The 22,902-nt window shown below is 41.9% G+C and overlaps 1 protein-coding gene across 1 annotated transcript in view; it reads left to right on the plus strand.

The window, feature by feature from the left end:
• The window catches only part of Snx30 (sorting nexin family member 30), a 94,355-nt gene that overhangs the window by 47,463 nt on the left and 23,990 nt on the right, over nucleotides 1–22,902 (plus strand). Inside the window, exons 3-6 of the mRNA XM_048339363.1 lie at nucleotides 1,019–1,129; nucleotides 11,542–11,700; nucleotides 15,541–15,736; nucleotides 17,078–17,277. Of these exons, the coding sequence (XP_048195320.1) occupies nucleotides 1,019–1,129; nucleotides 11,542–11,700; nucleotides 15,541–15,736; nucleotides 17,078–17,277 (666 nt within the window). The remainder of the gene's footprint in view (nucleotides 1–1,018; nucleotides 1,130–11,541; nucleotides 11,701–15,540; nucleotides 15,737–17,077; nucleotides 17,278–22,902) is intronic.

Below are 22,902 nucleotides of genomic sequence, written 5' to 3' on the forward strand. Positions count from 1 at the left end.
GAATCTGGAGAAATAGGAACATGAGAAAAATGGCTTTGCTGAGACATGGTTTTAATTATTTTACTTTTTTTTTTTTTTGCCAGCCCTGGCGCTTGAACTCAGAGCCTAAGCACTGTCCCTGGCTTCTGTTTGCTCAAGGCTAGCACTCTACCACTTGAGCCATAGCGCTACTTCTGGCTTTTTCTGTATATGTGGTGCTGAGGAATCAAACCCAGGGTTTCATGCAAGCTAGGCAAGCACTCTACCACTAAGCCACATTCCCAGCCCCCATGGTTTTAATGAATAATAATAAAAAAACTTATTTTGGTACAAGCCAATTTTGTTCAACATTGATTTTTAAAGTGTCACAATCACATTCCAGAAGACTATAAAAGATTTAGGAACAAAGGGTAAGATTCTTTTATGCAATACAATGGCATTTGTTATTATTTCCTTCTAGATACTTCCCAATACATTTTTACATATGCTTTCGAAGCTGTGGACCTTGCAGAAGTGGCAGATTTAGTGGAATCTTTTCTGTGTCCGTGGACTCTGCCTCCCAGTGGGCAGAGATGGATTTGCAGCTTATGTCCCTGCCCCTCCCAGCAAAGCCTCCCCTGCACATTTGGCAGGAGGTGGAGACTTTGTTTCCTTTCACAGATTTGGACTGAGTAGCAATATCTTAAATGGAATTATTCTGCAAAAAGACATTGTCAGAACTAAGCTTGGAGGAAATGAATCCAATATTCTAAACAATTCTGAGGGAAAGTTGAATTCCATTTCCTGAGGGTAGGAAAACAAAACAAAACAAACTCAGAAACCCAGAATCTGAATTTCCATCCTGGCTTCTTGCTTTTAACAGGCCTGTGGCCCAGGCTGCCCCCTCTGCTGTGGTCAGCACTGCCATTTGGCTGTGTGCTGGATGGGAGGGAGGCGCCTGTATGCCCAGCCTGGTCACTAAGAGAGCTTTTTCCTTCCCTTCAGCCAATGTATGCTACCCTTCCCTTATGCTTGTTTTTCCATTCTCTTCTGTTTGCAGAGTACTCGAGTGGAGTTCGACTTGCCAGAATATTCTGTTCGTCGAAGGTACCAGGATTTTGACTGGTTGAGGAACAAACTGGAGGAGTCCCAGCCCACGCATCTCATTCCCGTAGGTAGTAAGTGGTTAACCTTGCTTCTTATTGTCTTGAGCTTATCTTCCTGGTGCAGGTGGTTCTACTCTGCCTTCGGGTACAGGTACAGACAGCCATGTACTTCATACCAGACTCACCATCATATGTACGTAAGCTACATCAGAAGGTGTATTTCATTTTTCATTTTGGCTGCTGACTTGCTATGGAGAGGGGAGGTGGAGTTTCAGTTTCATGGTGGCAGTTTTGTGGAGGATAAGAGGTCATAACTCTCACTTGCTGCCTCTTCAAATACTGAAGCTTGGGGCTGGGAATATGGCCTGGTGGTAAAGTGCTTGCCTCACATACATGAAGGCCTGGATTTGATTCCTCAGCACCACATTTATAGAAAAAGCCAGAAGTGGCACTGTGGCTCAAGTGGAATAGAGTGCTAGCCTTGAGCACAAAGAAACCAGGGATAGTGCGCAGGCCCTGAGTTCAAGCCCCAGGACTGGCAAAAAAAAAAAAAATACTGAAGCTTAGAAGTGTGAGCCTTCATGGCAGACATTATTTATTTATTTATTTATTTATTTATTTTTTTTCAGTATATTACTTTTTATTTTTTTTTTCTCAAATTTTTATTTTCAAACTGACGTACAGAGAGGTTACAGTATCATACGTTGGGCGTTGGATACATTTCTTGTACTGTTTGTTGCCTTGTCCCTCATGCCCCCCTCCCTCCCCCCTTCCCTCCCCCCCGCCCAGTTGTTCAGTTCACTTACACCAAACAGTTTTGCAAGTATTGCTATTGTAGTTATTTCTCTTTTTTTACCCCGTGTCTCTCGAATTTGGTATTCCCTTTGAATTTCCTACTTCCAATACCAGTAAACACGGTTTCCAATATACTCAGATAAGATTACAGAGATAGTGTAGGTACAAACATAGGAAGGTGATACAAAACATCATCAATAATAGAAACTACACATACACATAGGACGTTGAAAGTAGTTATAACTGTGATATATCACTTGTTTCCATATCATGGAGTTCATTTCACTTAGCATCATCTTATGTGTTCCTAAGGGTATAGCTATTGGGCCTTGTGATGCTCTGCTATGGCTTGCCTAAACCTGTACTAATTATTCCCAATAAGGGAGGCCATAGAGTCCATGTTTCTTTGGGTCTGGCTCACTTCACTTAGTATAACTTTTTCCAAGTCCTTCCATTTCCTTACAAATGGAACAATGTCATTCTTTCTGATAGAGGCATAAAATTCCATTGTGTAAATGTACCACATTTTCCTGATCCATTCATCTATGGAGGGGCATCTGGGTTGGTTCCAGCTTCTCGCTATGACAAATTGTGCTGCGATGAACATTGTTGTGCTGGTGGCATTACTGTGATTTTGTTTGTGGTCTTTTGGATAGATACCCAACAGTGGGGCTGCTGGGTCATAGGGGAGTTCTATATTGAGCCTTCTGAGGAATCTCCATATTTATTTATTTTTGTACAGGTCCTGGGGCTTGTACTTAGGGCCTGAGCACTGTCCCTGAGCTTGTTTTTTCTCTTTCTAAAGGCTGCCACTCTAGTACTTGAGCCACAGCTCCACTTCTGTTTTTTTTTGTTTGTTTGTTTTTGGCTGGTGCTGGGGAATCGAACCCAGGGCCTCATGTATACGAGGCAAGCTCTCTTGCCACTAGGACATATCCCTAGCCCCCACTTCTGTTTTTTGGGTGGTTAATTGGGGATGTATCTCATGGTCTTTCCTGCCCAGGCTAGCTTTGAACCACAATCCTCAGGTCTCAGCCTCCTAAGTGGGTAGGATTATAGGTGTGAGCCACTGGTGCCCAGCTATTTCTGAGGTTTGGATGGCTGCCACTAGGTAAAGAATGATGCTTCAAAGTGTGAAAAATAACTAATTCACTCCTTCAATGTTTTTCATTAAAACAAACTAAGGCTGGGGAATAGCTCAAATGGCACCTGCTTAGAAGTACAAGGCCATATGTTCAAACTTCAGTACTGCAAACAAACAAAAAAACCAAAAGCCCACAAAAAACAAACAAGAAAACCACCTAACAGCACAGCATTTATCTACTACTTAAATTTGCAGGCTTCTTTTTTAATTAACCAGAGTAAATAGAAATTTAAAGATTAGCATTTGTTATAGTAGCACATACCTGTAATCTTAGCTAGTTTGGAGATGACGATTAAAGGTATCACAGTTTGAGTTCAACCCCGGGAAAAAAACGGAAATGTTTGTGAAACTCCATCTCAACCAATAACCAATGGCTGGACACAGTTTTGGGCACCTGTCATCCCAAGCTGGGGTGAGCACAGTGGCTGGGTACAGTGGTGCACACCTGTCATTCCAGCAGCCTGAGGAAGCACAAATAAGAGGATTGTTATCCAAGAAGGCATAAAGCAACACCCTGCCATCAAAACAATAGATGAAAAAAGAGCTAGGGGAGGGGCAATGTGGTAGAACATCGCCTAGCAAATGTTCAAACCCCAGTTACTCACACACAGAGGTACTTATTACCTGACTTATGTAACCGTAACTCTGGATCTCATTGTTATAATAATTGAAAAAACTTAAAAATTGGAAGACTAGTAAGTCAACCAACACATTAATTACTTTTTTGATGATTCTTATTTTTTTTTTGTCTTTTTTTTTTGGTACTGGGGATTGAACTCATGATGTTGCACTTGCTAGGCTTTGCCACTAAGGTACATCTCAGCCCTGATGATTCTTTTTTAAAAACTAGGAAATGAACTGTTAAGACTCAAGTTATTTTAGGGCTTTGGGGGCTCTAGTGAACTCTCCAGAGAAGCTAATTTTGTCATTCAGCAAAAACCTGGTTTGAATAATGTATTTAGCCTTCCCTGTTTTTCTGTTACCATCATGTCTTCCAGCCTTTCCTCTTCTCTGGAAAAAACTACATGTTCTAAGCACACAGGCATTTTCTTGGTTTCCAAGGCAATGAAATAGAAGGGGTGAGACTCCATTCTTTCTCAGGCATCTGTTTTCCCATCATGTGTCCCCCTTCTGCTCTCTAATCCTGAGATTTTCCATATGTACCTCCTTAATGGCGAAAAAGAAAATAAAAAGCTTGAACACTTAGAGCTCATCCTTAAAACAGAAGCCAAAATGAGCAGCTAGTGAAAAACTTTCTAAAAGAAATATTTCAGAATAGTTTTATAATTGTAGAAATTATTAGGATCTGGTGTGGTAGCTCATACCTATAATCAACTACTCAGTAGGCTGAGATCAAGAGGATCACGGTTTGAGGCAAGATGGGGCAAAAAGCAAAATCTCATTTCAACAAATAAGACAAGCATGGTGGTTTGTGTCTGTAATCCCAGCTATAGGTAGGTCTTAGTCCAAGATGAGCTCAGGGGGAAAAAGGTGAAATCCTATTCAAAACTAACCCAAAGCAAAGGGGCCGAGGGCATGGCCCTGAATGCATACCCCATAACTTCCCTCTCCCTCAAAATAGAATCACAGAATCATTATTACAAAGATAATAAAGAGTTCTCAGATTCTATATTCAGTTTTGCTCGTTGCTAACACTTGTCACAATTAGTGACCCCAATCATCATTGTCTTTATTACTAAATAAACATTGTTTTACTAAAAGTACTTTTTTTTCCACACTTCTGCAGTTTTACCAATACCATTTTTTTCCTGCTCCAAGCCCCATCTGGGACAGCACTTTACATTTGTAGTCATGTCTTCTTAGGCTCTTTTTTGGTTTCTGACACTGTCACCGTGTTTTTGCTAACCTTGACAGTTTTGAGGAGCGTTGGATCAGGTGTTTATAGCTTGTCCCTCAGTTGACATTTGTCTGTTTTTCTCGTGGTTAGACCACCCTGGAGTGATGTGTTTTGGAGAGGCCCACAGAGGTAAAGGTTCATTCTGCTATGAATCACTGTTCGCCTAAATCACCCGACAAGAGGTTCTGTCTGCTGAGTTTGCCCTATCTCCTACTGTGCCCTGGAAGGGAGAGGCCTGGTTGGTGCAGAGCCCATGCAGTGCTCCCCATCCTGGCAGCCTAAGTGAATGCTAGATTTGGGACCCCGGGAGCAAAGGCTCGAGATTGCCACCTGCTGGTGAAACTTAGTGTGGTGCTCATCTATAGACTGAAAATGGACTGATGGACCAGTGGAAGTCTTCTGAATGCCCGAGTGGATGCAGAGCATCTTTAAATATAATTTAAGGTCTGGGTAGAATTTGTGACTAAAAAGGTACTTTGTAAATCTGTGTTAGCAAACAGAATTTTTTCATAAATTCTTCATACATGCCTGAAGTGAAAAAATAATTAACGTAGGAGAGCATTTCTAATTTAAATATGAAAGTCAAACCAGAAACAAATCTCTCTTTTCCTATTAAAGATCATTTTACAACTTTCTAGGAAGAACCTTACCTGTTACAAAGTATTACCTTTGTGTTCAGTAGGCTGGAAGGTGATGGTGGAGAGGGTCAGAGGGTGGGGTGAGGGGAATTAAAGACAGACAAATACCCTCTGCCATGGGGAGCTTACTTCCAGATGGAGACCCAGTAAATGTGCAACATAAACTTATTATTGTTTAGATTTCCTTCACACACATACCCCACATCTTCTGAGATAGCATCTGAAAACCCACATTGGTCTAGAGTTTTCTGTGTATTCCCATGCTGGCCTTGAACCTGTGATTCTTCTCTCTGGTGGTGGGATTTCAGGTGTGCACCATCATGCCTGGCTCTTTCCTTTTTAAAACAGCTTTATTGAGATATACTGTATATCATATAATTTACTCGTTTAAAATTTGCAATTCAAAAGTGCTTATTGACATTTGTGCAGCTGTTAACAGATTGGTTTTCATCATCCCAGAAAGAAGTCTCGTCATCTCTTCCTCTGTCTTAGCTGCTCTCAGTCTCTGTACATTTGTTTATTGTGGACATTTCCTATCAGTGTAATAATGCACTGTGTGACATTTTGTGACCAGGTTATTTTCTTGAGCCACACTGCCTAGCAGTGACTAGGTTCTTTGACTTCCCATAATATTTTCAAGGATCATCATATTTAGCATTTATTTAACATCTTAGTCTCTTATTGTCAAATAATATTTATTATGCAAATAAACCACATCTTTCTATTCATTTCACCCATGATAGATATGTTAGTTGTTTTGCTGTTTGGCTACTGTGAACATCTATAAGCAGCTTTTTCTGTGACCATATGTTTTCTTATACTTTGGGTGTAGATCCAGGAGTATAATTGCTGAACCATACAGTAACTTTATACTTATTTAATCTTTTGAGGTACTGACAGACTGTTTTCCAAAGTGGTGATGTCATTTTACATGCCCACATGTGGCATATTGAAATTCCAATCATCTACACATTTTTATCAGTGGTGATAGTTACTGTATTTTTAGTTATAGTCATCTTAGTGGATGTGAAATATATGCTTTGACATGCATTTCCCTAGTGGTTGAGGATGGGCATCTTTTCATGAGCTTATTGGACGTTTGCAGGTCTTCGGGAAATATCTATTTAGATCTCTAGCCTGTTTAGAGATTAGGTTTTCCTTTTAATATTGCACTCGTTTAGGAGGAAGGAGCTTTAGAATCTGTTTAAATCAAATAGATTTCTGTTTGGGGGAGCTAAGAAGACGACATGAGGTGTATCCTCATAACAACATTCTAAGTATACAATATGTAGGCATCATTGCTTTGTAAGAGAGATCTAGGACTCACTCATCTTGTAGCAATAACTGTGCCAATTGAACAACAGCTTTGTGTTTCCCTTTCCTCCCTTCTCTGTCTCTAGTAACCACCATTCCTTTCTTTTCCATACTTGTCCGGTGGCCTTGGCATGGCCCCTTTTGCTGGAGTACTGCTAGTCATATTTCATAGATTCGGGGCCTGATATAAATATATCTGTGAAACCTCATTTGGAAATTGGAAATTGAATGTTCGCTTCATCTTTTTTTTTCCCCTTGGGGAGGGGGCATTCCAGGGCTTGAACCCACGGCCTTGCACTCTTGTTCTGCTTTTGTGATAACAACTGGCGCTCTACCACATGAGTTTATATCTCCAGTTTGGTATTTTGCTGGTTAACTGGAGATAGTCTCTCAGACTTTTCTGCCTGGTCTGACTTAGAATTGTGATCCTCAAATCTTAGCCTCCTGAGTAGCTAGGATGACAAGCGTGAGGCAACAGCACCCAGCCTGGTTCACTTTTTATGAAGAAGTTTAACAAGAAGAGTGATTACTATGCACCCAGTTTTATTCTGGCCAGTAGTAAACCCTTCTAGGAATTGAAAAGGCAGAATTACAATGTAACAACTGTTTTTCTTTCATATGAAATGAGCCATATAAACTATCATTTTTGCACCGTTAAATGTACATGCTTTTAACCTGGTAGAATGAATAGTAAAACATGGGTTTGAACTTTCTAACACTTTGAGTTAAACTAGGCTTTGCAAATAGTCTTTATAGGGACAAGATTTTTTTGTCTTGCTACTCCTTTATTTGGTTGTCATTTTTGTTTAGGAGCAATATTCTGTATGAAATTGATAAGGTGAGAAAAGACAAGTTCCTGTCACGAGGTGGAGGTGCTCCCAGTGTTTATGGCTTTGTGTGTAAGAGTCACAGTTCAAATTCTGGCAAGAGGAGTTGGAAGTTTCAAGACGGAGCAGCAAAATAGTCCAAACCTCCTGCCCAGGAATTGTAGCTTCTCAGTGACAATTGGCAGAAATAAGCTTTTTTTCTAACATAAAGCACATTTTAAAATGGAATTTAATTTTTTTAGAGTTTAAGTTACTACATATATTTCACAGTACACATTTTTAACCTTCACAATGATGAAAATTATCATTCTACTCTACATAGCTTAAGCAGTCTATGAACTTTAACAATAAGACCATTTCTTCCATTTCAGGTGATATGTACATTACTTTCTTTTTGTTTAATAGCAGTTGTTCCCTCTGTCACTCATTCCCTCCTTCCCATCCCCAACCATGAGTTGCTTAATTCACTTTCATCAATGTCCGATATAGCTGATGGTCCTCTTTGCTATGTTATTATTATTTTCACCCACTTTCCACTCACTCCAAACAGCACATTTTTATAATATAGGTGGGAATGCCTTTTTAAAGTATCAACAGCTACAGAATATCAGTGTTTCAAGATTAAACTAAAAAAAATTTTTTTTAGTGGTACTGGTGTTTGAAACCAGGGCCTCACATTCTACCACTGACCCACAGCTGACATTTCTAGCTGGTTTTGCTCCAGATATTTGTTAGGTAGAGCATGGAGATTTTTGCCACGGCTGACTGTGGTCCCCTTGCTTATGCCTCCTGTGTAGCCACTGCGTATGTGCCACTGTGCCAAGTGTTTTATTGTTGAGATGGAGTCTCATTAACTTTTTAAATTTAATTTAATATGATTTGGAGGAATTGAACCCAGGGCCTCCTGCATGCTAGGCAAGCACTCCACCACTAAGCCACATTCCCAGCCCCTCAACTCTTTTGCCTACTCTGACCTTGAACTGAGGTCTTCTTGATCTCTAACTTCAAGTAGCTAAGGTTACTGGTATAAGCCAGTATGCCTGCTGGCTAAACTTTGACATTTTAAATTGATGACTATAATGATTTGCAAATGAGTTGTTTTTTTTTTTCTGATTGTATTACATGTCTGTATATTCAGTTTGAAATGTTTTTCCACGAAGGAAAATAACAAGCTAAAGTGGAGAAGTTTGATAAAATGAACTCTTATCCCAAGTGATCCCCGCCCCCCCCCCCCCCCCCCCCCCCCCAGTCCTGGGCCTTAAACTCAGGCCCTAGCACTGTCCCTAGCTTCTTTTTGCTCAAGGCTAGCACTCTGCCACTTGAGCCACAGCACCACTTCTGGCCATTTTCTATATATGTGGTGCTGGGGAATTGAACCTAGGGCTTCATGTATACAAGGCAAGCACTCTTGCCACTAGGCCATATCCCCAGCCCCCCAAGTGATTTTTTTTTCTAGAAATAAATTTCAACAAAACTTTAGTCTCTTAAAACTGTAGACATCCAGAGTTCGAAATTGGTCTTATTGTGTTACTGTGGGTGTGTGGGCCAGGGCTGCTTTCTCTTCTGAAGCCAGTAGGGGAGACACATCTCCTTGAGCTTTCCAGCTCTTCCAGGCTGCCTACGCCCTCAGGCTGCAGCCTCTTCCATCTTCTCATCTTTTTTTTTGCCAGTCCTGGGCCTTGGACTCAGGACCTGAGCACTGTCCCTGGCTTCTTTTTGCTCAAGACTAGCACTCTGCCACTTGAGCCACAGCACCACTTCTGGCCATATTCTATATATGTGGTGCTGGGGAATTGAACCCAGGGCTTCATGTATTCAAGGCAAGCACTCTTGCCACTAGGCCATATCCCCAGCCCCCATCTTCTCATCTTTCTGATATTTTTCCCTCACCTTTACTTAAAAAAAAATAACTTGAGGGGCTGGGGATATGGCCTAGTGGCTAGAGTGCTTGCCTTGTATACATGAGGCTCTAGGTTCGATTCCCCAGCACCACATATACAGAAAATGGCCAGAAGTGGCGCTGTGGCTCAAGTGGCAGAGTGCTAGCCTTGAGCAAGAAGAAGCCAGGGACAGTGCTCAGGCCCTGAGTCCAAGCCCCAGGACTGGCCAAAAAAAAAAAAAAAAAAAAAAAAAAAAAAAAAAAAAAAAAAAAAATAACTTGACATAAAATTTATCCAACATATAAGTCACCATTGTAGCCATTTTAAAGTGTATACTTGAATGTCTTATAACCCACAATGTCACATGACCATCACCAATATTTAATCCAGAACATTTTATGTGTGTGTGTTGTTTTTTTTTTTTGGCCAGTCCTGGGCCTTGGACTCAGGGCCTGAGCACTGTCCCTGGCTTCTTCCCGCTCAAGGCTAGCACTCTGCCACTTGAGCCACAGCGCCGCTTCTGGCCGTTTTCTGTATATGTGGTGCTGGGGAATCGAACCTAGGGCCTCGTGTATCCGAGGCAGGCACTCTTGCCACTAGGCTATATCCCCAGCCCAATCCAGAACATTTTATTTTATTTGCCAGTCCTGGGGATTGAACTCCTGCTTGGGCACTGTTCCTGAGCCTCTTTGTACTCAAAGCTAGCTCTCTACCACTTGAGTCACAGCGCCACTTCCAGCTTTTTCTGTTTATGTGGTACTGAGGAATGGAGTCAGTTGAAGAATACAGTGCATCATGATCAGCATTACCTCTTTCATCATTTTCTCCCATTTCTCCCAACCTCCACCATCTACTCAAGTTACCTAGTAATTCATAACATTTTCATTACCCCAGAAGCTAGTCCATATCTAGTCAGTAGCCGCTTCCCTTTTCCCAGCCCAGCTATCGTGACTAATGCTACTGTCAGAATTTGCTGTCTTGTTCAACACTGCTTTTCAGTTATCTTGGCTGTCCACCCTGTAATAGAACCACTACATCATACAGTAATCCTCCTTAATTTTTGGAGGAACTGCCCAACTGTTTTCTATGGTGGCTATACCATTTTATCATCCCACCAGCAACATTGGAGGATCCAGAATTTCTATATTTTTACTAACATATGGTTTTCAGTGTAAAAACTAACCATTTTACTAGGTGCAAAAGTATATCTCAGATGGTTTTTGGAAACATTTTGGCCCAAAGAGTTGTGTGGAATTTCTACCTATAGTCTTCATTTTTTTTTTTTTTTAGTATTACCCCTAATAAAAATACCTAGCATGCATTGGACATCTGGTGTGTTCTTGGAGCCATGTTGAGCTCTTTAACAAGTGATCTCATGGTCACTTAATGTCCATGAAAGCTAATCTCCAGCTAACCACCAAAAAGTGATAAGTGGAGCTGTGGCTCAAGTGGTAGAGTGCTAGCCTTGAGCAAAAAAGCTCAGAGCCAGTGCCCAGGCCCTGAGTTCAAGCACAAAGAGGAGAAAGAAAAAAAAAAAAAGCAGGCTCCAAGATACCTATCTTGGTGAACAGGAGTTTTAAATTACCTAACAAAACTGAGTAATCAAAGGGAAGGAAATTAAATTTTGAATGCAAATCTAAAACAGAATTATTGACCTGGTAAAGATATTTTTTGATACTTGAGTTTAGCCACTTCCCCTTTTCTTTACTCACCGAGGTGTTTAACCTTTTCACCCAGGAGTGGACTCTTAAAATATTTTAATAATTTTCTATGTGGCTGAGGTTGTCTGTCTTCTTTCCTTAGACTCCTTGTCTTGCCCTTACTTTTCCACTATAGCAAACAATGTAAACATGACTACACTATTGCACTTACTGGTCAGATGCTGACTTTTCTACATGGACTACATAAATATTAGGAAATGCTGCTTTGGACAGGTGGGTAACAGGAGTTATTTGCTAGCTGGTGGTTTTCCCTGTACCATCTTATCAAATACTGTGCTCTTTTCCCTCCTGTTTTTGTAGCCACTTCCGGAGAAGTTTGTGGTGAAAGGTGTTGTAGATCGTTTTTCTGAGGAGTTTGTGGAAACCAGAAGAAAAGCATTGGATAAATTCTTAAAAAGAATTACCGATCATCCTGTGCTGTCTTTCAATGAACACTTCAATGTTTTCCTCACTGCTAAGGTAAGAACAGAATATTGTACATTTTTTCCCCAAGCTATCATTCTTGGACTGGGGTTGTAGCTCAAGCACTAGCTTAGCAATCACGAGGCCCTGAGTTCAATCCCCAGTACTGCAAAAGAAGAGGAGAAGTAAGAGAAGGGGAGGGGAGGAAATGGGAGAGGAGGAAAAGAGGAATGAAAACGGAAGAGGAGGTGAAAAAAGGAAAGGGAAGGGAAGAGGAAGGCCGGGAAGGGGAAGGGAGGAGAAGGAAGAGAAAAAGGGAAGGAAAGGAAAGGAAGGGAGAAGAAAATATTTATAGATAACTTTAAAATATGTACAGATAACTTTAAAATATATGTAGACAACTCTAAAATAACTTTTGGAGGTCTTTCTTCAAAGCTTTTTTATCTCTGTCCAGCCACCTGCATGTGTGGTCCTTTGTAGCAGATAACATGCAAACTGAATTGCTCCATTAGCTTAGTACACACTATAATGAATGGCCTGGCTTTTGTGTTAGAATTCAGAAGGAGACCAAACCTCCCTTGCTATAGCAGTGAAAGTTAAGTATCTCCACTTGCCCAAAGCAGAGGCAAGTGGTTCCTTAAACACGTCTTAGCAATATTACCAGGTTAGGCGGATCTCACCAACAATTGCTGCAGAGGGAAAATTGTATTTATTATGTATTTGAAGGGGCTGTTCTTGATAAGAACCCTGTCAACAATGACCTGAAGCTTCATGTTGCAGACAAGGAAACTGAAATTCAGGGAGAGGGTGTGCTTGTTCACTTGATATCACTAGGTCCTGGAGCTGGGTCTTTGTGACTCTGATGCTGTGCTTGACCTCTGTGTCACTCTACCTGACTGGTGTTTACCCGCAGCTGATCTGTCAGTTGCATCCTGCCCAGTCATTAGCCAGGTAAATATTTTGGTCCTGCACTGTTACCAGGGTCTGGTTGTTTGCTAGTTTTTGTCTGCACATCCTTGTTGGCAGAACTGACTAGAAAACCTCCTGCTCACAGAAATGGGGTCACTGCGCAGATCTGGAAGACCACAGAAGCTAGAGCTTCCTCCAGCTCCCTGTGGGTTTCGGGTACCATATTCCCATATTCAGACCAAATGTAATATGTTCTACATTGACAAGGGTATTGAGGGCCAGATACTATCTAATTTTTTTAGTCATAGTTGCAACATTTACAGGTAATATCAACCAGTATTAAATGCATTAGAGAAGGGTTCATTTTGCACAGAGTGGAAACCATCTAGCAAAGTCTTCCAGTTGAGTTTTGTTTTTTTTTTTTTTTTTAACTTCAGTTGGCATTGAGCCTCATTGACAACACACACACCAAGCTTTTTCCCACAGATTGGATAGTTGTTGTTTTTTGTTTTCTTTTGTTTTGTTTTTTTACAATGATGATTGGGCCCTCGGGTATAGTTCTTTAAAGTTAAGTCCATCTTATTTTTCTAGAAGTGCAGCTAACCTCCTCCCTCAGGTTGCAGGTCTGTAGAAGGCTTCAAGGTACCTTTTTATTGAAGGGAAGAGAAAGGCATAACTGGTCCCTAGGAATCTATTTGAAGATTAAGTGGAAAATTGTGTGTATATGTATGTGCATGTGTGAGAGAGAGACACACACACAGACAGACAGACACATATCTATGATATGGACTGAGAGAGACAGATAGACACATATCTATGATATGGACTGAGAGAGTGATTTGTGGGTCAAGCTATATGAAAAAAAAAATTGAATGTATAATGTCCCTCATTCTGTGAGCCACAATCCAGCTTCATTTTAGTGAATATAGAAGAGATGTCTTTAAACAGAACAAATTCCTACCTTAGTTTGGTACTACTTGTTGAACTAAATTTACTGCATAGTACTATCATCCCCTGCCCACCAAAAATGGTTTGGCTGTATGTAATGGCTCATGCCTATAGTCTCAGCTACTCTTAAGGTAGAAATTTGAGGCAAGCCCAGGAAAAAGTTAGGGACCCCCCCTCCTTCTCAATTGACAAGCTGGGCATGGTAGCATGTGCCTGTGATATTGGCTGTGCAGGAAGTCTTCAGTAGAAGAATTGTAGTCTGAGGCTAGCCTTGGCCCCTGCCCTCGCCCCCCAAAGCAAAAAAATCCCCCAATTTAACCACTTTCCAGTGGTCCTATGCATAGTGTTCAGTATATTCACACTGATGCACCGTTTCTACAACTTTTTCATTGTGTATACTGGTTAAGTGGTAGTTGCCTGCCCCCTCCCCAAGCTCTCCCATGGTGTCCTTTATTGCTGTTTGTATTACTTGTTCCTAGATGAGTCACATGCTCTGCAGCAATGGAAAAAGTATTCTTCTCTTTCCTGTGGTTGATGACATGAAACTAGAAGTGTTCTTAAGAATCAGCCAGTAGCCAGGTGCAAGCCTCACTACTTAGGAGGCTGGAAGAAGCTAGGCATGGTAGCATGCACTTGTCCTCCCTTCTATGAGGAGAAGCCTGACATAAGCAGATTGTTTCTTGTCCAGAGTGTGGGAGGTTAGATGCAATCTTCAGGACATTCTCTCAAACAGCCCAAGTTTAACAGGGCATGGGATGGAAAGGCATTGGAGGGGACTGTTACTGTTTTACACATAGCTCCGTGTCACGTACTGAAGGATAGACGTGGGCTATTCGAACAGGAGAATGGATAATGAATAGGGCAGGGGCCTTGGCTGGGACAGGCTGGCATAGGATGGAGTAGAAATGAAGGCTACAGGAAGGAGCAAATGAAATCGCAGGGAATGCACATACGCACTGGGGCATTCTCAGCCCCAGGTCACACATGAGGTCACACATGTCCATCCGGGAGGAATTGTCGGGCAGCCACATTACCCAAGGATTTTATTTTATTTTATTATTAAATCTGGGAGCTGTAGTCCTGTTCTGTGTTTCCTTCTAGGGAACTGAGATTGAACACCCTGGGTATATGGAGAGTGGAGAAACAGACTCTATAACTTCTAAAACATAAGAAAACAAAAACACTTTTTTTTTTTGACAGTCCTGGGGTTTGAACTCAGGGCCTGAGCACTGTCCTTGGCTACTTTTTGCTCCAGGCTAGCACTCTACCGCTGAGCCACAGCGCCATTTCTGGCTTTTTCTGCTTATGTGGTGCTGTGGAATTGAACCTAGGGCTTCATGCATGCTAGGCAAGCACTCTACCACTAGGCCATATTCCCAGCCCCTCCCCCCAAAAAAACATTTTTAATGTACCAGTGTCATAGGACAAACGAAAGCACTGTAGATTTCTCTTACAGGTTAGTGATAGGAAGGCTCTTACTATTCCAGGCAGGTCAGTATGCTCTGTAAATTTACATGCACGTATTTCCTATTTTTGCCTTTATTCTTAAGAAAAGCAGGAGCAAAACTCTTTGTAAGTGCAGACAGCATCAGTTCTAGCCTGAGGTTTCTAGCCATGTTTCTGGTATAGTTTCCTACTTCCTGTCATATGGCTTTAGTTGGGTGTAAGTAGACAGGATAAGTCCCAGCTCTTTAATGTTGTTCCTGTAGACGACACGGGGTCACAAGTTTAAAAGTGGTGTTGGAGACAGTGTATTTGAAGGACAGGGCACTCAGGTGCATAGTCTTGACTGGAGGGATTGGAGTCCGGCACTGGCAACAAAAGTCCGGACAGGAAACCAGGACTTGTCAGGTGTGTGTGTGTGGGAGTGGTTATGGTGTCAGTTAGGGGACACTAGAGTATATGTGACTAGGCTGGCTAACTCAGCTCCTTGTTGTCCCAGTCCTCTACTTCCAACAAGAAGCTGCCTTGAGCAGTGGGTTCACTCAGTCCTGGCTGTGGGGGTGTAGAGCACTTTGAGTCTGTCCATGTTGTCTGTAGGACCTGAATGCCTACAAGAAGCAGGGCGTGGCATTGCTGACCCGGGTGGGCGAGTCTGTGAAGCATGTCGCAGGAGGCTACAAGCTGAGGAGTCGGCCTCTTGAGTTCGCAGCCATAGGTGAATACTTAGATACCTTCGCACTCAAACTGGGAACCATTGATCGAATAGCCCAGCGAATCATCAAAGAAGAAATAGGTGAGCACTTTGCAGAGACCTTGATTGTGTGCAGGGCCCACGGTGGCTGGCGGCAGTGGCGTTCATGTGAGCTCTAGCACTTCAGTGACAGAACCAGGCCATTATTTATCCACTAGACAAATACAGGGAGAGGAGGAGCTGGATGTGAGCAGAATGTAACTTCCCACTGCAGCTTTTGGCCCGCAGCTCAGCCTTGTGTTTGCGTTTCCCCATGGAAGGCACTTGCTTCTGAGCCTTCAGGTCTTCCCTACTATTTTTCTTAATTATACCTTTGGAAGTGGAGATGTGGGTGCAGTTACCCTTCATCCATATGAATGGAGACTGTAAAAATGAACTTAGGAACCTTTTGAGCAGAAGGATGCCTCAAATAGAGAAAGGGTGACCTGCATGTGCCAGAGTTGTAGCCAATGAACTTTCACACGGAAAGGTACTTGGGTTTGTTTACGTGAGACCTGTCTCTTCAGCAAAACATTTCCTACATTCATTGTTTTCCTACTGAGTCTGATTTTGTTTGTCCTTTAAAAATTTTCCCTAAACTTATATATTTAAAAAAAAAATCTGCCTTCGTGGCCTATTAAAATGCTGCTTCAGCTGGGTGCTGGTGGCTCACACCTATAATCTTAGCTACTCAGGAAGCTGAGATCTGAGGATTGCAGTTTGAAGCCAACCCAATCAAGAAAGGCTATGAGACTCTTATTTACAATTAACCACCAGAAAACCAGAAGTAGAGCTGTGGCTTAGAGTGGTAGAACACTAGCCCTGAGCAGAAAAACTCAGGGCAGCACCCAGGCCCTGAGTTCAAGACCCCCATCCCATTAAAAAAAGAAATTCTGCTTCACAGCTAAGCTCTGGTGGCTCATGTCTGTAATCCCAACTACTCAGGTTTTCTTGACAGAAAAGTCTGTGACACTCCATTTCCAAAATAACCAGCAAAAAAATTTGGCTGGAGGTGTGGCTCAAGTAGTAGAGCACCAGACATATGAGCAAGCTAAGCAAGCTCCAGGACCTGAACTCAGACCTAAGTACTGAGTCCAAAAAATAATAAATAACTGCTTCACAGTATGGGTAGACAAGTGGTTATTTCTGAAGATGTATCTAGTCTCTTGTTCCATTTTCCCTATATGACACTGTGGTCTCTATTATCCAGAAACCTAGATGTTACCTGCAGTACCAACTTTTAGACATGTTGAAGAATTATATTAGTAGAAACAGTGTTGTACTAGAAAAGAACACTCAGGTGAGGGAGTGGTCACGGCTCTGTATCTTAGTGGACCAGCTTGATCTTTGTTGAGTGACCCCAGCGAGTGCTCCCCGTGGTAACTGGCTTCTCTCCCTTTGCAGAGTACCTGGTAGAACTGAGAGAATATGGGCCCGTGTACTCCACATGGAGTGCCTTAGAAGGTGAGCTGGCTGAGCCCCTGGAGGGAGTGTCAGCTTGCTTTGGGAACTGCTCTACAGCCCTGGAAATGCTGACAGATGACATGACAGAAGACTTTCTACCTGTGCTCAGGGAATATATTTTATACTCCGACTCCATGAAGGTAAGCTGGGTAGCTTCTGTGCATGTGGCTACTTCTGTTGTAGTAGTCATTATCAAACATCAGTGTGCTAGGCACCGGTGGCTCACACCTATCATCCCAGCTACTTGGGAGGCTGTGGTTCCAGGTGAGTCTGGGTAGAAAAGTCTTCTAGGCTTAATCTCCACAGATGGAAATGGGATGCTGTGGCACCAGCCTGTGATCCCAGCAATTATGAGAAGCCTAAAGTAGGCAGACCAAGGGACACATGCCTGGACTGGAAGTGAGGTCCTATCTCAAAAATAATGAGCAAGAAGCAAGACTTGGGGTATGGTTCAAGCAGTAGAATGCCTGCCTACCAACATCAGAGCTCTGAATTCAAACCCCGCTACTACAAACAACAACAACAAAATAATTGATTGTTGCTTAATGTTTGTTGTCTGCATTCCTAGGGCAGAGTCAGACATGTGAACCAATATCATCGGCATATGAAAAGAACACATGGTAATAAAGTTATGTGAATTAAATGAAAAACAAAAAAGTACTTTGGGAAAAACTTTTGTTAGTGTACTCAAAGGTCAAGGAGACAAATTATCTTCTAAACAAGGGCAGGATGCATGGGGAAAGGATAGGTAGAGCTCCTAGAGGTTAGAACATGATTACTAAAGTCAATTGAATGGTAAGCTGGAAAGGGAGGTTGAGGAAAATAAGACAGAGTAATTGGAAAGTAAAACCAAAGTGCAAAAGTATCAGAAATATGGAAGAAAGGAAAAAAGAACCTACAGATTAATTAATCCCAGAGATTGAGCATGAAGCTGAGAATTCCCAAGAAATTACAGAAGAAATATTTTTTTAAAAGTTGACTAGAATTCAAGACATATTTAAAGGACATGCCCACTGCCCAGCAAAAGGAATGAAAAGAGCTAACCCAAAGCAGATGAGAAATTTAAAATGAAACTGTTAAGATTTTGAAAGCTTTTAAAGAAAGAAAGAAAGAAGTACTGTATAAGGAATAAGAAGCAGAATGACTTCAGTCTAACAACATGAATGAGACTAAGATTCCTTCCTGCAACCTCAGAGTACTCTCCTCAGGACAGTAGCACCAAGCAGAGAAAAAGATCCGGCCCAGTGTAGAGCCTCTAAGCAGCCTGCCTACTTCCAGAGGAGTGGGCTGGGGATATGGCCTAGTGGCAAGAGTGCTTGCCTCGTATACTTCCAGAGGAGACCTCCCGGTTGTCAAGTTTGGGGCAGATCTAGGGCATCGCATTAGAAATGGCCTGGTAGACTGAGCTGTCAACCGTCACTGGGTTACAAAAATGGTAAGCCAGATATCTCAAAGAACTATGAAAGTATTGTATGGCTAGAGAAGGGAAATTTGAAAAGCAAATCAACTAGTTGTGAAAAACTTACAAAAAATGTACTATGGAAGCTTCAAGCACTCCCCCCCCCCCCCAAGCAGAGAATGACATGACACACTCCTCCTAGCCCTCATCCGTGCTTTATTTCATCAGGTGTGAATGTGCTGATCCATGTTCAGAGGTGGACAGTGGAACGTGGATCGTTCATTTCTGTGGAGTGAGTTGTGGCCTCCTGTCTACCCTAGGAAGCTGCTAGTTGAATACTGTTCAAGACAGTGAGCTTGATCCTCAGTGGCAGGAAAAAGAGGGAATTTCCCTGTCTGGAGGTGAAAATGGCCATGGGAGATCTCCACACAGTGCAAACGCGAGACTCCAAGTCTCAGGCAGCTGGGCTAGGAGTTACTGGAGCTGAGGCTGGAAACCAGAACTTCCAGCTGATTTTCCTCCATCACACAGCCTGGAGAGCTATCAGTTGCATTTTAATTATGTAGCTGAAACAAGTATAGAAAGACATCCTGATTTAAAATGAACCACAATATTATCTTTTATTGGTGAAATTAATAGGTGTGTGTATGTGTGTATGTGTTGCCAATCCTGGGGCTTAGACTCAGGGCCTGAGTACTGTCCTTTGCTTCTTGGTTTGTATTTTTTGTTTTTGTTTTTGCTCAAGGCTAGCACTCTACCTCTTGAGCCACAGCGCCATTTCTGGCCCTTTCTGTTTTTATGGTGCTGAGGAATCGGACCCAGGGCTTTATGCATGTTAGGCAAGCACCATACTGGTAAGCCACATTCCCAGCCGTAGTGTGTGTTTTTGTGAACAAAAATAATTAAGCTTTACAATCCTCTGGATATCCCTGGACTTAATTTCTTTAAAAAAAAATCAACAACATAAAATGCTTTATCATATTGCTCCTTACCTTACACAGACCAGAAAGCAACCCACCTGCACATTATCTTGGTGTTGTAGTACAAATTTCTTTGTTCCTACATGGTGACAAGTGGGTTAGCACTTAATATATACTTGTGCTTGAAGCAGGGTTTTAAACTGTCATTTAGCAAGGATTTATCTGGCATCTTCACTAAAGCATTATTACACTGAAAGGCTCATAACCTGTGTTAGTAATTGAAGTTATCTGTCAAACAGACATTTGTTTGCTCTCTTTCTTCACCCCATGTGTGAGGCATGTGGGCTGAGTTTCTTGTTTATGAGGCCGGAAGAAACTGCAATCAGGTTAATCAGGCCACGAGAGGATTGTCCAGGGCAGGGCATTATAAACGGGGAGTGTTGATGGCTATTCTCACTGATGAGGTGAGCTCAGGTTTCAGAGAAGAGGCCACATGACACCAGGAAGAAAGACAACCCTGCAGAGTGTTCTGGGCCAGGCAGGAGTCACCTGATGGCAAAACCTGATGGCAGGATGCACCTGATGTGCATGTAGGTTGTAAGGGCCTGTGTAGCAAGGGCGGGACCCTAGGACAGTGATGACTGGTGGGTATATCTTTCAATATTGCTGCCCTGAATAAGTCTTTTTGTGAAACAAGGTCTCACTGTGTGACCCAGGTTAGCCTGGAACTCAAGGTTCTCCTCTTTCAGCCCCCTGTGTCCTGGGATTATAGATGCATGACATCATACTAAGCAAGAATTTCTTTTTTTTTTTTTTCCAAATTTTTATTATCAAACTGATGTACATAGAGGTTACAGTTGCATACGTTAGGCATTGGATACATTTCTTGCACTGTTTGTTACCTTGTCCCTCATACCCCTTCCCTCCTCCCCCTTTCCTTTTCCCCCTGAGGTTTGCAGTTCACTTACACCAAACAGTTTTGCAAGTATTGCTTTTGTAGTTGTTTGTCTTTTTTTACCCTGTGTCTCTCAATTTTGGTATTCCCTTTCAATTTCCTAGTTCTAATACCAGTATACACGGTTTCCAATATACTCTGATAAGATTACAGAGATAGTGTAGGTATAACCTCAGGAAAGTGATACAAGAACCTCATCAATAATAGAAACTACAGATACACATGGGACATTGAAAGTAGTTACAACTGTGATATAACAATCGTTTCCATAACAAGGAGTTCATTTCATTTAGCATCATCTTATGTGTTCCTAAGGGTATAGCTATTGGGCCTTGTGATGCTCTGCTATGACTTGCCTAAACCTGTACTAATTATTCCCAATAAGGGAGACCATAGAGTCCATGTTTCTTTGGGTCTTCACTTAGTATAATTTTTTCCAAGTCCTTCCATTTCCTTACAAATGGGGCAATGTCATTCTTTCTGATAGAGGCATAAAATTCTATTGTGTATATGTACCACATTTTCCTGATCCATTCGTCTACTGAGGGGCATCTGGGTTGGATCCAGATTCTAGCTATGACAAATTGTGCTGCGATGAACATTGTTGTGCTGGTGGCATTACTGTGATTTTGTTTGCGGTCTTTCGGATAGCTACCCAAGAGTGGGGCTGCTGGGTCATAGGGGAGTTCTATATTTAGCCTTCTGAGGAATCTCCATACTGCTTGCCAGAGTGGCTGAACCAGTTTACATTCCCACCAACAATGAAGTAGGGTTCCCTTTTGGCCACATCCCCTCCAACAATTGTTATTGTTAGTTTTCTTGATATATGACATTCTTACTGGGGTGAGATGGAATCTCAATGTTGTTTTGATTTGCATTTCTTTTATGGCCAGTGATGTAGAGCACTTTTTTGTGTGTCTCTTGGCCATTCTCATTTCCTCATCAGAGAAGTCTCTTTGTAAGTCTTTAGCCCACTTGATGAGGCGGGGGGGGGGTGGGTTCTTTGCAGTTTTGTTTTGGAAGAAGGTATTTTTTTTTAGTTCTGCATATATTTTAGAGATGAGGCCTTTGTCCATTGAATGGCCGGTAAAGATCTTCTCCCAGTCTGTGGGCTTTCTGTTTATCTTGCGAGCTATGTCCTTTGCCGTGCAGAAGCTCTGCAGTTTGATGCAGTCCCATTTGTCCAACCTTTCTTTGATTTGTAGCCTTTCTGGGTCATTGTTAAGGAAGTTCCGTCCTGCGCCAAGGAGCCCAAGTGTTTCTCCTACTCCTTCCTTTAGTGTTTTCAGGGTGTCTGTTTTGATTTCAAGGTCTTTAATCCATTTGGAGTTGATTTTGGTGCAGGGTGATATATAAGGATCTAGTTTTAGTTTGTTGCATGTGTTGAGCCAGTTTTGCCAGCACCATTTGTTAAAGAGGCTATCTTTCTTCCAAACTATTGTTTTAGCTCCTTTATCAAAGATTAAGTAGGCGTAGTTCTGTGGGTTCATTTCTGGGTCTTCAATTCTGTTCCATTGGTCTTTAGGCCTGTTCTGGTGCCAATACCAAGCTGTTTTTATTACTATAGCTTTATAATACAGCTTGAAGTTGGGTATTGTAATTCCTTCAGCACTGTTCTTTCTGCTTAGGATTGTTTTTGCTATTCTAGGTCTTTTATTGTTCCATATGAATTTCTGGACTGCTTCCTCTGTTTCACTAAAAAATGGTGTTGTGATATTAATGGGTATTGCATTGAATTTGTAGATAGCCTTTGGCAATATTGCCATTTTGATTATATTAATCCTCCCAATCCAGGAGCATGAGAGGTTTTTCCATTTCCTTAGTTCTGACATAATTTCATTTTTCAAGCTTTTAAAGTTCTCCTCAAAGAGGTCTTTCACTTCTTTTTTTTTTTTTTTTTTTTTTGGTCAGTCCTGGGCCTTGGACTCAGGGACTGAGCACTGTCCCTGGCTTCCTTTTGCTCAAGGCTCGCACTCTGCCACTTGAGCCACAGCGCCACTTCTGGCCATTTTCTGGATATGTGGTGCTGGGGAATTGAACCCAGGGCCTCATGTATACGAGGCAAGCTCTCTTGCCACTAGGCTATATCCCCAGCCCCTTTCACTTCTTTAGTTAAGGTTATTCCTAGGTATTTTATGTTTTGGGGGGCTATTGCAAAAGGAGTTGCTTTCCTTATTTCTGCCTCGGTCTTTGGGTCATTAGCATAGAGAAAGGCCGTTGATTTTTGAGGGTTTATTTTATATCCTGCAACTTTGCCAAAGTTTTGGATCAGCTCTAGTAGTTTGGGGGTAGAGTCTATGGGATTCTTTAGGTATAGGATCATGTCATCTGCAAAGAGAGAAAGTTTAACTTCATCTTTTCCTATTTGGATCCCCTTTATATTTTATTCTTGCCAGAATTTCTTAACTATACTTAATTCTCCTGAAGCAATCATACAATTCGATCTTCTTCTGGTCAATTTTCAGTTGTAAGCAAGATAGACTTTGGCGTT

The sequence above is a fragment of the Perognathus longimembris genome, chromosome 1 (assembly GCF_023159225.1).
Source record: "Perognathus longimembris pacificus isolate PPM17 chromosome 1, ASM2315922v1, whole genome shotgun sequence".
Classification (NCBI taxonomy): domain Eukaryota; kingdom Metazoa; phylum Chordata; class Mammalia; order Rodentia; family Heteromyidae; genus Perognathus; species Perognathus longimembris.